The sequence below is a fragment of the Trifolium pratense genome, linkage group LG7, assembly GCF_020283565.1.
Source record: "Trifolium pratense cultivar HEN17-A07 linkage group LG7, ARS_RC_1.1, whole genome shotgun sequence".
NCBI lineage: Eukaryota > Viridiplantae > Streptophyta > Magnoliopsida > Fabales > Fabaceae > Trifolium > Trifolium pratense.
In genome coordinates, this window is record NC_060065.1 from 59,184,813 (window position 1) to 59,198,284 (window position 13,472).

General features: G+C 33.6%; 3 protein-coding genes across 3 annotated transcripts; all 3 read left to right on the top strand.

Annotated features, from left to right (window-relative positions):
* The first annotated feature begins 46 nt into the window (after positions 1-46).
* LOC123897960 (aquaporin NIP6-1-like) lies at positions 47-1,827 on the top strand. Its single transcript, XM_045948796.1, has 6 exons — positions 47-109; positions 239-506; positions 603-827; positions 916-1,110; positions 1,305-1,366; positions 1,466-1,827. Exons 2-6 carry the CDS (start codon positions 318-320, stop codon positions 1,695-1,697), a joined length of 903 nt encoding a protein of 300 aa, XP_045804752.1. The 5' UTR covers positions 47-109; positions 239-317; the 3' UTR covers positions 1,698-1,827.
* A 2,805-nt stretch (positions 1,828-4,632) lies between these two features.
* On the top strand, positions 4,633-8,397 carry LOC123899719 (Golgi SNAP receptor complex member 1-1-like). The gene is made up of 5 exons (XM_045950932.1): positions 4,633-4,841; positions 5,662-5,901; positions 7,101-7,268; positions 7,583-7,696; positions 7,999-8,397. Exons 1-5 carry the CDS (start codon positions 4,806-4,808, stop codon positions 8,110-8,112), a joined length of 672 nt encoding a protein of 223 aa, XP_045806888.1. The 5' UTR covers positions 4,633-4,805; the 3' UTR covers positions 8,113-8,397.
* Positions 8,398-11,037: 2,640 nt separating this feature from the next.
* LOC123897952 (zinc finger protein 1-like) lies at positions 11,038-12,326 on the top strand. Its single transcript, XM_045948787.1, has one exon. The coding sequence runs from the start codon at positions 11,365-11,367 to the stop codon at positions 12,106-12,108; it is 744 nt and encodes a 247-aa protein (XP_045804743.1). The 5' UTR covers positions 11,038-11,364; the 3' UTR covers positions 12,109-12,326.
* Positions 12,327-13,472: the final 1,146 nt, after the last annotated feature.

The following is a 13,472-nucleotide window of genomic DNA, read 5'->3' on the forward strand; positions in this document are numbered from 1 at the left end:
GGAAAATTGAGGAATTGGTGTTGTTGTCGTCGTCGTCTGTGGTGTGGGAGCAGACGGCGTATCTTTATCTCATTTTCATTCCCACCCAAACATCATTCTACGATCTCAGGTTCAATTCTCCGCATTCCTTTTTTCTTTGATAAATTATGTTTTTTTCATGTAAAATTCGAAGATATCATATTACATATTTCTCGTATCTCAGTTTCAACCAGTAATTTGCTTATTTTCATTTCCACAGGCCAATCATCCTAATAAAAAACAAGTCAACTATACACCCTTCCATACTTTAATAATTAAATCTACCATTGGTTGGAGAAATGGAGCATAATAATAATAACAATAATAATGAGAAAATTCCATCAGCACCAAATGGTAGTAAAAAGCATAAGAAGTCCTCCGGCCTTACATGTTTCGCTCCCCAAGAATGGAACTTAGAAGATGGATCTCAACCCCCCGTCACTTGTTCATTAATGCCGACCCCTCCTCCTATTCCTCTCGCAAAAAAGGTACGTGTATTCGATGCAGACCATATTAATTAATTTCATTGACGTAGTAACAATTGATTAATCCAATCCAAAAACACCTGTGTACGTTACTTACAGATAGGAGCTGAGTTTATAGGGACATTGATTCTCATATTTTCTGGGACAGCCACTGCTATTGTGAACCAAAAGACAAATGGGTCCGAGACTCTGATTGGATGTGCTACCTCTAGTGGTCTTGCTGTTATGATCATCATCCTCGCCACCGGCCACATCTCTGGTGCTCATCTCAACCCTGCAGTCACCATTTCCTTTGCTGCATTAAGGCACTTCCCGTGGAAGCATGTAACTTACTAAAGCATGATTTTCCCTAATCCTTAATTATTAATGTGCTTGGTTGAAACAAACAAACATAAATTAATTATAATTGCAGGTGCCTATGTATATTGGTGCACAAGTTATGGCATCAATATGTGCTGCATATACTCTCAGAGAAGTTTTTAACCCTATCATGAGTGGTGGAGTCACCGTTCCTACCGGAGGATATGGCCAAGCTTTTGCTTTAGAGTTCATTATCAGCTTTATTCTCATGTTTGTTGTTACTGCAGTGGCCACCGACACAAGAGCCGTGAGTATTTATGTTCCTACAGTAGTAACTTGCTGATAAAGAAACAAATCCATTTATGTTTGAAAGAAAAAAGTGATCAATGATGCTGAATCCGGATGTAATCACACTTAGGGGATATCATGGTGAATGAATCATGTAGGCGTGATTAGAAAATTAACATAGTCCGCGATTGATTGATGATTATGATTATGCAGGTAGGAGAACTAGCAGGGATCGCAGTGGGAGCAACTGTGGTACTAAATATACTCATAGCAGGGTATGTTTATGTCCCAACTCTCACTTCTCCTTCTTCCCCGGCCCCCTACATTTACATCTCATGAACATGTATATGATTGTGCACTGCACGAAACTGCAGGCCAATAACAGGAGCGTCAATGAACCCGGTTAGAACTCTAGGTCCAGCTATTGTTACAAACAACTACAAAGACATATCGGTCTATCTAGTAGCTCCCATACTTGGAGCTCTAGCTGGGGCAGGTGCCTATACTGCAGTCAAGCTGCCTGAAGAAGATGATGTTAATGCAAAGACTAATATTTTTTCAAACCACCCCAGCTTCAGATCAAACCAACCCAGCTTCAGAAGTTGATGATCAACTTCTCCCGTCTCAATGCTCATCCATCATCGACACTTACATGATGGTTATGATTATGCAAGCAGGAGCAGAGCTAGATTAGGGCTGCGGAGGGCCGGAGCCCGTCCCAAAATTTTCATTTTTAATAGGTATATAGGTATATATACATATTTTTGTTAACTATTATGGTATATATACATATTACCATTAATTTTAATTACAACATTGCAATGGTAAGTTGGTGCTGCCTATGATTGAAATGTCGTGTGTTTAATTCCTTTAGGCTGCCATTTCTACGTTTAATTGCAACTTTTTTTTTTTAAAAAAATTGCTATGTTGCCACGAGAAACAATAATAAGAAATCAGATGAATAATAGTTGTGGTCAAATTATTTTATTTTAAAGGAGTGGTCAATATCTAAATAATATTATAGAGATCAAATTGCACGGTGACGTTTTAACGTGAATAAAATTTATATCATCATATGTAACCAAAAAAATAAAAAAATTTATATCATCATATATATAATTCAAGTAAAATTTTAAGGAAATCTAAATTAATTTCATATGTTATTGAGATTTATTAAGATTATCTATGAATTTAGACGTTATTAAACGGTGCAATATTATTTGAATGTTTTTTTTTTTTGAAGACAATATTATTTGAATTTATCTTTTTTCTATATGCCAATAAAATAAACAAAGCTAGTTTGTGTAATATAAAAGACAATATTCTTTTATTGAATTTTAAACAAAACTTTACTTTTTTTTAAAACCAAGGAACTTAAAATAAAATAAACCATTTTTATAAAAATCTACATATACTTTCTATTAGTGTAGGAGTTTCATTTTTTTTTTGTTATAAAAAATATTTTTATGATAGTTACAAAACAAACTTTAGATTTTTATAATATAAAAATCTCTAAAAAAAAGTCTCTTTATTTTTTAAATAATTTTTATTAAAGCTTAAACAAACACATCCAATATACTTGAAATTTGAAAGACTGCAAATTGAAATGACACAATACATAGACTCATCAATATCTTGCAATATCTAATACACACAAAAAAAAGGTAGAGTATAGAAGAAAACAGAATAATGATCAAAAGTAGTAAACTGAATTGAATTAAAATGAAATGAAATCAAACAATAGAAATTCCTTGAGGATGAGAGCGAGGGGTTTCGGATCAGAAAAGAAAAAGAGCGGTATGTTCTACGCGATTGTCCTTTAATTTGGTTATACCGCTTTGGTTGAACGTGGTTGAAGAGAGTATGAGGGGTATATTTTGTTGCGAACAACATTGTGAGAACCATATGGAAGGTTGGGTTAAGCTCAATATAGATGGAGCTTACAAGGAAGGGAGTGCAGCCGGGTGTGACGTGGAGGTTTTGCTAAGAATTTGCGATTGTGTATTGCCTATGTTGCAGAGTTATGATTTATGGGAGTGTTGAAAGGTTTAAGATATGTGAGGCAGAAGGGATAATTGAAGTGAATGTTGACTCAATAGTGGCGGATCGTGAGCTCCGATTCAAAGGGAGAGACGGTCCTTGAAGTGAATGTTGACTCAATGGTGGCGGATGATGAGCTTCGATTGAAAGGGAGAGAGAGTCCATTAGAAGGAGCTTTTATTGGTCGAATCCGACAGTTATTGGATTTAGAGTGGGAAATGATGGTGAAACACTCATACCGTGAGGTGTGAATAAAGGCGTTGACGTGCTTGCAAATATTGGTCGTAATATTAATACTCATTATTTTTTTATGAATCTTATCGTATAGAGTGTCAACATGTGCTGTCAGCTGAGGAGTTCGGGCTATCGAAAACTCGTGTTAGTCCAATGTAATTTTCTTTTCGGGCTTAAACCATCTTCGTTATATATATAAAAATAACTCATTAGTCCAATCATTTGATTATACTAGAACTTTGACCCATGCTGTGCATGGGTCTAATTAGGTGTAATATGTAACAATAAAAAATAAAATACAAATTACACGACTATGACTATGGTTGTGTTTGGTTGTATTGCAAAAAAATTGATTTAGTAGAATTGAGTTTGATAATAACTTTCCAAATTACACGTGATAATAACTTTCCAAATTTCACATGATAATTATTCTCTAAATTTATGATCCGGTAGAAAAAAAATCATTGATCAGGAAAGACATAAAATTATTTCGTGATGAATAATATAGTCAACAATAATTTTGATATGATATACTTTTAAAATTGATGGTGCTTATCAATTATTGCACATAATTTTAATCACAATTGGTATACTTGCCATAATGGTTGGAAATATTGCCCTGCATTGAAGGGTTGCAGGTTCGAATCTTAGTCAAGACAAAATTGTATTATTTTTTAATAAAAATTGCAAGATAAAATGGAGGGAAAATAGGGAAAACAAATTAGGTTTTAGAGTTTGCTTGTGTATACAAGCTTATAATATAAAAGATTGTAATAGTCATTAGTCCATAAATTATAACTCAATTGATAGTAATGCCGAAATTGTTAGATCGAACATCATGATTGAAATTCGAACCCCAATCTTTCTATTTTTCAATTTCCTCTATTAAATTTTTTTTTTTGGTTACCATGATATTGGTATGAAGTTTCCACCGCCGTAAGCGATAACTAATCTCCGTCGGGGAACCTGTGGGGCACACAAGGTGGGTTCTCCCCTCCCAACCGAATTTTCTCCATACGCATGAGCCAGGAATCGAACCCCTGACCACATGCTTAAGGGGACCAAGACTCTTACCACTTGGACCAATTCATTAATTCGTCATAAAATGAATAAGTTTGACTAATCAATTTTTAGTCAAAAAATAAAAAAAGTTTGAATATACTTTTTCCATGAGAGAAATTAAAGTAAACTTGTGGGATCTAATTGTGGATTAGGAACAAAGCAACCCCTTTTTATTTATTTATTTATTTAAATTTAATTTTAGTTTTAAAATGGCAAAAAATACAAAGAAAGGAAAATTGAAGAATTGGTGTTGTTGTTGTCGTCGTCGTCGTCTGTGGCGTGGAAGCAGACGGCGTATCTTCATCTGAGTAATAAACAAACCCATATCATTCTCATTCCACGATCTTCAAATTTTTATCTTTCTTTTCTTTCTCATCCATGGAGGTTCAAAGTTGGGATTCCCTTCGCAAACAGGTTCCATTTCTTCACATTTTTCTCTTTTTTCTTTCATTTCTTTCATAAATTACTTTTTTTTTCATGTAAAATTCCAAGATATCATATGGGTTTGTGTAATTTAGAGACCCCTCATCCGAAAGTTTCGATTTTTTTTTTATTGGGTTGTCGGTGATTTATGATTTATGCCTTAAATATGGTTTAGGTTTTGAAAATTGAATAAAAATTACATGGTTTAATGGAATTACATGATCTTGTTATTTGGGGGTGTAATTGATCTTGCTTAGTTTATCTAGGGATCATGATTATCTTGTAGTTTTTGATTCATTGGGGAAATAAGTTCTGATTTTGGTTTAATTTTCAGTTTTAATTTGCTTTGGAAATGTGTGCTTAGATCCTCTGTATAGCCATTGCAGAATTTAAATTGTTTCTGTCTTAAATCCAATGGTTCTGTAGTGGTTGCTTTGGATAATTTCCGATCCTTGATTTGTGTGATCTACATAGCATTGAATGAATATTCTTCTGTTTTAAGTGCGGTACAAGATCGATAAATATTTATCTTCATTCGACTTAGTTGAATTCCATCACATTGTCATATGAAAATCTAACACGAGAGGATAAGAAACAATTCATGACATTGATTTCTACTATTCTATGTAATGTATACATTCAGTGATAAATGATCGAATACATACATGATATTTTACTTTTATTCTGGTGGATAAAAGAATGATAGAATACATACAGGATTGTCTTGAAAGGATGCATGCATTCAAGTTATTTTTATCGTTTTTAGGTTTACTAGTTAATGCATTACATACTGTATTTTTGTTTTCTACAGGCAAGAAAACTTGAAGCTCAGTTGGATGAGCAAATGGTTTTATATCGTAAATTGGTTTCAACAAAAGTCTCTAAAAATGGTGATGCAACAGAGAGTGATTTGGAGTCTTGGATTGAGGGATTACTTAACCAGCTCAAACAAGTAAATTCACAGATGCAAGCTTGGGTGTCCTCTGGTGGGTCAGAAATGGTTTCTCATACTCTGAATAGACACCAAGAAATTTTCCAAGATCTCACCCAGGTATTCTATCGTACAAGCTTGGGCTACCCCTATCATTTTGTGTTAGCATATTACTATCCTGTAGTTGTGGTTTTATTGCATTCAATCTGAGACAGTCTTTGCTTTGTACTCAAATTTATGATCTCCTTATGTTAGGAGCCTTTTAAAGAATTGATTGAGTAAAATAAAAGATGATTTTTAATGATTAAATGTCTCTCCAAGGGTTTCCCCTTAAAACTGAGTGAGACAACAATAAAGCCTTTCCTCATTAGGTGGGGTTGTTTACAGGGTAGTTGGGTAGGCTACATGGATCAAATGATACCATAAGGTCCTGTAACCGACTAACCATTATGAATCATATCTATAGATAGACCATTTTACTCCAAATCTTTCTTAATGGTCGAACAAATAGATTTTCATGGTCTTTCTCTACCTTTAACTAATGGACTGTCCTCCGATCTACCCTCCTTACCAAAGCTTTTATGAGTATTATCAACACACACTCAAATCACCTAAGATTTGATTCTATGATATTTTCTACAATAGGAGCTACACCTAGTTTTTACTAATTATATGATTCCCAGACCTTATGCAATATTATATTGTATTACACTCAATGCAACATAGCAAGTTTTATGCTGTAAAATTTATTTTCCTTCAAGCTTCAGTAATAGTCTTTTTTTTTCTTTTTTTTTTCAATCACAAACCGCACCTAATACATTCATACATTTCATCCACCCTGTTTGGATTCTATAGTTGACATCTCCCTTCAACTGAGCCACTTCTCTGTTTTTCCAAACTAACAAATCTGAATCCCCTCTCCCATCCACCCTCACTCTTATTTAAACTAAACCATGCAACGTTTTAACCTCTCCTTCCAGCTACCTAATTGTTCTAACTAACTATTAACACATAACGGTAACTGACTTGCAACAATTTATTTATGCTATTTGCAATTGTCTAACACCCTCTTATTTCATATCCAATGTCTTTTTAGGATGTTATTGCTAGTTGATCTAGAAGTTCTAACCCTTACAACATTATTATTTATTTTTACTGTTATATACTTTTTTTATCTTCTCCATCAGGCGGTCTACTCTCATGCTTTTTGATGTTCTGCTTGTTTTTATTTTGATTGAATATTTCCTTCAGATTTCAATATTTTTGTCTGAAGCTTAGAACTATAAGACACTAACTTGTTAGATGTATTTTAAATGCAGGAGTTTTATCGTCTCCGGTCTAGTCTTAAAGCTAAACAAGAACATGCTTCACTACTTGATGATTTTAAAGAGTTCGATCGAACAAGATTAGATTTGGAAGAGGGTGGAGGTTCTGAACAGCAAAACCTCCTTAAAGAACGTGCATCTATCAGCCGAAGTACAGGACAGGTTGTTAACATGAAACAGTTTTTTGTTATAAAGTTCTGTTTCCTTATTAAGATCCATCCACCAGAGTGCTTTACTTATTATTTATTATGTACTTATATATCGAGATATTATGCCCATAAAATTATGTATGTATTGGTTTTTAATTATATTTGATATATGCTGCTCCAATGCCATCTTTAGTCTGCGGCATGTGCCAAGTTAATGGACTTCTTTTCCAAACATTCCTGTAATTTTCATCTGAAGTTCTATCTTTGATGTCTGATACACAGCTGGTTGTACTGTTTTAATCTGTTGAGCACATTTTTGTACTACAGATGGACACTGTTATTTCACAAGCACAAGCAACACTCGGAGCACTAGTCTTCCAGCGTTCAACTTTTGGTGGGATCAATTCAAAGCTCAGCAACGTGAGCAGTCGCCTCCCAACGGTATGATTGTTATTGAAGTTTAAGTAAATTTTTAATAAGGATGAAGATAATGTCTGAAATACATTGATAAATTCCACCTTTCATGAAATCAATAAATTGTTGAAAATAATTCGCTCTTACTAATTCTGAAGTTTTATTTTTGCATAGGCAAAAGAAAAATATTTCTATGTAGCAAGTTTTATCTGCCTATAATGTTGTTTAAAGTGTTCTGTTGCTTTATGACAGTTTTTTTTTTATCTTCCTATAATGTTTAAACTTTAAAGTGTTCTGTTGTTTAATGACAGTTTTTAACAATGTTGCAGGTAAATACTATTCTGTCAGCAATAAAGCGGAAAAAGTCGATGGATACAATTATACTTTCCCTTGTTGGGTCCGTATGCATTTTTCTTATTTTCATCTACTGGCTAACCAAGTAAAAAGTTGATGTTTACCGTGTTCGTAGCTTGGCTTTATTCTATTGTATAATTGTCTATTATGTTTTGATTGACGGTGGCCCTTCATGTGAGGCAAAGCCTAGTAAAGATGAATATGTGAAATGTATTTTTTTGACATCAATGTATAAAATTATATGCGTTCCAATTCGTAGTTCGGATAATAAGAGGCGTATAAGATGAAATAAACATGTGCAAATACTGGTTTGCCATACTTGTTTAAGGGCTTTGGATAAATGATAATGCTATGCATTCTCCAACTGATTGAAAGGAATCGCGCATGATGATTACTTATTCCCCAAATGTTTGGTATAGGTGAAATAGGAGGGAAAGAAGTTGCAGAAAATCAGTAAACTTCTCTTAGTTTGGTTTATAGATTAGAAAATAGAAATAGAATTGTGCTAAAAATTGCAGAAAAGAAATCATAACATAAGAATAATGGAATGGTACATGTTGAATCCCTTATTCATTTACAAATATTTTAGAACTCTTAGTTTAAAATAAATATATAAAAAAAAAAAAAAGTACCCTCTTTTCTTTCTCTCTAATATTTCAGCCAGAGCTGGTTTCATGACAATAATGGAATGTCATTTGTCCAATGACATCATATATTAATATAACCAATGTAGGATTTGAAGGCCACTAAGGGGTTTTGCAATTAAGCACACAAGTAGTGTATTTCTTCTTTGTAATGAAATAAGGAAAATGTGGTCATGGACACTTGTTAAGGAAGAAATAAGTTAAAAACGGAAAACAAAAGAAGTTCAGATAGCACATAAACTACAATTTAATACCAAAAACTGTTAACAGAACTAAAATGATTACAGTTCAGAGTACTACTTGAGAACAGAAATGACATTAATTAATTAATTTTGTCTTCAAAATAAAGGTGATATGAAGTTAAAGATTGATGGTCCAATCGTGGCTAAATGAGCGCAGGGAATTGAGTGGAAAACTTTATCTATCTGATACATTGCTATCAGTTGGCCACTTAGTCTGGCATAAATATATATGTACATAAATATTTAAATTAGGTGTCTATAGCTAATAATGTTTGAATAACTTCAAATCTTCACCCACCAATTTGTCTGCTTAATTGGATTATGTCAGTATCCATATATGTTCAAGAGTAATACACACAGTTTGATGTTGACATATTTTAGTTGAGAGATCACTTTGACAAATTAAGTGTACATCTTTATACATGTGAGATGCTAGCTCGTTGGTAAGATCTTAGCCACGTAACTTTAAGTTGCTGAGTTCGAATCCCCTCTGAGATAGTTGTAAAATGACTATTAATGCCACTTAGATAGACGTACACTCTGACTTTCTTGTGTCCTTTCCTTAAACATGTTCACCAGAGAATCTATCTCTAGTGGCTTCAAGTTCACCACATGTTTATCATATATCTGTCTTAAATAATAGTATATGCTAGCTAAATAGGATTGAAAATACATGCATTTTGACATGTACTAATTCATTGAACAAATGCAATTTATTCTACTATAGGAACTAACCTATAAGATTCTGCATGTAAGAAAAGTTTTGGTGGGTTTTCCATATAATATGTGTTGTATGTCTAACCTTAATATTTTCCTATTCTGAGGCAGACACAAAGCTATCCTTTTCTTGTCCTTATCCCTTATTTTGTCAAGATTTTGAACCCAAGCCAACTTGAACATGATCTGGGAGGAATAATCAATTTCAAAAAGTTATTACTTGTCCATCAATTGTCAGAGAATTTCTTGCTAGGTACCACAGTATGTGGTTTTCAATGCAAGTCCTTGGCCTTAGTCGCTTGTGTCCAACACTTTGTATTGGTTGAGGGAAAGTGAAAGGTTAAAGGGGAGAGGGGGGGACCTTATTTGCTCTAAATCGTATTACTAGATGATTAGCAAATCATCATTAGAATTTGGAATATAGATTCTCTCTTGCAACTGCGTCATGCAGTTATAGAACCTTGACCCTCTGATCTAAATAATAGTTGAGATTGATTACACTTACTTTACCGATTGTATAATTTGAGCGTTCGATCTCGGATTAATGGTCGAGATTGGTAAATGTGTGGTACTTCTATTGTAGGGTCTAGAATTTGACTATTGCCTGAATTATGCCTACACTAGTGAAGATGTGTTTTGGAGACAAAACTAATAATAGTTTTGCTTAGTGGAAACTAACTAACATTTTCAATTTCATATTCAACTTTGCTACCTAATCTAGCTAACACTATTCTTTATGATTAAATAGTAATTCCACTTGAAAGAGAAACAATATAACTTGAGTGTTTTGGAAATTAAATAGCTTATAGAATGATGCCGCATGTGGTGTGGGGTAAAAGAAGCATGATGGTGATATAATATTGAAGACATGAATTATAGATGGAGATCTTTTAAGGTAAAAGTTAGGATTGCCTGTCTCTAGATTGGAATTTTTCATTTCATGCTTTTCTACTTCAAAGAAAAGACATGAAATTGACTCTTCTGAAATTCCTAGAATAGGCTTCAATTATTAAGTTTTTAAGGCATTAACACTATCATTCAAGAGAAATATTTTTGGTAAAGGAAAAGGATGAAAAAGAATGGTCCCACACCTAGCTATAACAGAAAATTACCCCTGATAATACTAGTGACCAGACTTTGCGACCATGAAACACTGACATAGACATGAACACTAGACACAACACTAACATGTCTATACTGGTAATAATTTGAGAAAATGAGCTAACAAGATGTATCATGTCAGACACCAAACATGTCTTTAATCAGAAGTATTTGTGCTATATAGGTCAGTCATATCATCTCAATAATGAGATATCTAGAAAGAAAAACACTATAAAATATGAGACCTGTTCAAACAACAAAGGTATACTTGATTCCAAGTTTCAATAGGAACTTATCATTATTAAGCATGAATATGTAATTAAATTGGTTTCATCCTGAAAACTTACATTAAAGTGATTGAATGTTGTTAGTGTCCTTAAACATGATATCTCTCTCTCTCTCTCTCTCTCTCTCTCTCTCTCTCTCTCTCTCTCCACAACACAAAAACCAATGTCTTGTTTTTTTGGTCTTGCTATATTAGGACCTTGTAACTGTAAAATAGTGACATCTGTTTCTACAAATATGTAACACAGAATTTATTGCTACATTACATCATTCATAAAATTTCCTATTTCTTTTTGAACCAAACTTTGATCACATATATAGGAAAAAAAAACATTGCATATTTTCCTCACATATGGACCTTCTAAGATCAGAGCCATGTTCATCTCATAATTTGAACATCTTATTTTCTGAGAAGAAACAGACAGAAAATGAAGAGAAAAAACATCTCCTTGATTTAAGTCTACCTAGTAACTATCCTTGTGATGATGAGTCAAAGCAAGAACTCAATCTCATAAACTGTTTTGATACAGAAACATCGATGAACTCGTCCTCGGAATCTAATCATGGTAATGAATTAGAGCCTAGGATTTTCTCATGCAACTACTGTCAAAGAAAATTTTATAGTTCACAGGCACTTGGTGGACACCAAAATGCACACAAGAGAGAAAGAACTATGGCAAAAAGAGGACACAAAGCCGCGGTTTCGCTAGATTTTGAACACAGGTACTCAAGTTTGGCTTCTCTACCTCTGCATGGATCCTATAACAGATCATCGTCACTTGGAATTCAGGTGCATTCTTCTATGGTTCACAAACCTTCTTATCAAACACCGTTTTTCGGTTTGTCCCGTTCTCGTGCTCAAAACCAGTGGCAGAAACTGCCTATGTATTCACAACAAGCAATTGGAAATCTTGCATCAGAAACTGATGGATCATCTTTGGCTAGTGTTATTCCTACAAGATCAGGTAGGTTTTCACCAACAAAGGTGCAAGATGGATTAATTGGAGGTTACTGGTTGGGAAATAGTGCTACTACTACATGTTTAAAGACTAAACAAGAGGAGTTGCAGAAACTTGATTTGTCCCTCAAACTCTAATTTCTTGTATTGTACCCTTCATGTCATAATATTGAATATTGTGTCTTAATTTTTCTGATCATGTTATTACTTTGTCTTTCTGGTTTATTTGCATGTTATTAGAAAGTTAGATCCTCTATCAATTCAAATTTGCTTTGTACAATTTGGAGGATATGGAATTTCATTAGTTGGTATAATTTGAAACTTAATGCAGCCAAACTTTCTTAATTAATTACTAATGCAGTTTATGTTTAAGGTTCAATCTAAATTATGTGTGTGGATCTATGAAGCACAAACACAAATACCAGATACGGCACAGACACTGACACGTCTACGTGGATTTTTCCAATTTTCCATTATTAGTCTTGCTAAGATAAAGATATACTCATTGTAATAAGCAATGAGGTTAATTGTGTTTGATACTAATTATGGTAGTTGAGAGAGAGTGTAGTTATTGTGATTGTGAACCTAGGACTGTGTTTGGATCTGGTTATGTCTGTCTGAAGTTTTAGGTGACAGTGGACCATACTGCGTAGAAAATTGAATGCTAGCTAGTTAGTGACTGTCCTTATTTTTTGATTCCTATGAAAGAAAGATTGGTCCACCAAATTATGTAATGTAATGTAATGTAATGGTTGTAGTGATAGATAGTCACAGTGAGTGACTACTACTTTGACCCACTTGTAGTTGGAGAAATTGACCTTCCCTATTCAGAGGGATCAAACAAGTTGGTGAGGTAAGCCACGTTAAATATGGTACCCACAATTCTCAAGAAACATAAGTGTTAGTTTTTTTATTTTTTTATTTTCTTTTAAAAACAGGATACCTTTCGCACGTAAGTGTAAATACTAATTTCTCAAAACGGATAAAATTATAATAAACAGTAAAACTCTTCTTAAAAAAATTTAACATTGCTATTTGAGTCGGTTAACACTAATCTAGTCATATATATTAGGTACAACTATCTATGAGTATTTGTTTCGTTTTAAAAATAAATATATTAGGTTGAAATACAATTTCAATTTGAGCATACTCCAGACTACAAATTGAGAAAGCTTCTTTGGGCGCTCTTGAGTTTCTCATGTGACCTTCTGATTTCTACTTTATCCTTCTGTTATTTAAGTTACAGATGTTATAAAAATGAAAAATTTGAGAAGGAGATATTTTGGTAATTCCAGAGGGCGAAAAAAACTCTCCCAAACTAAACTAGAGGCCAAGAAGCCTGAGGGGCCAACCCATTAAAGACATATCTAAATATTTGGATTGACATCTCTGCATCTTTTGAAACCGTAATGTTCCCCCTAAATCTTAAATATCAGCAAATATATTTTGACAAAGGCTAGAAAATCTAGTGTATAATCAACCTACATTACTCTCTCCTTGGA

What these genes read in the sequence shown, in the direction of transcription:
- LOC123897960 (XM_045948796.1), top strand. Translation starts at nt 318, where the DNA reads ATGGAGCATAATAATAATAACAATAATAATGAGAAAATTCCATCAGCA. An exon ending in GGCACTTCCCGTGGAAGCAT is followed by an intron (nt 828 to 915) that starts GTAACTTACTAA and finishes TTATAATTGCAG; the next exon opens with GTGCCTATGTATATTGGTGC. An exon ending in CTAAATATACTCATAGCAGG is followed by an intron (nt 1,367 to 1,465) that starts GTATGTTTATGT and finishes ACGAAACTGCAG; the next exon opens with GCCAATAACAGGAGCGTCAA.
- LOC123899719 (XM_045950932.1), top strand. Translation starts at nt 4,806, where the DNA reads ATGGAGGTTCAAAGTTGGGATTCCCTTCGCAAACAG. An exon ending in GGGATTCCCTTCGCAAACAG is followed by an intron (nt 4,842 to 5,661) that starts GTTCCATTTCTT and finishes TGTTTTCTACAG; the next exon opens with GCAAGAAAACTTGAAGCTCA. An exon ending in TGAGCAGTCGCCTCCCAACG is followed by an intron (nt 7,697 to 7,998) that starts GTATGATTGTTA and finishes ACAATGTTGCAG; the next exon opens with GTAAATACTATTCTGTCAGC.
- LOC123897952 (XM_045948787.1), top strand. Translation starts at nt 11,365, where the DNA reads ATGGACCTTCTAAGATCAGAGCCATGTTCATCTCATAATTTGAACATC.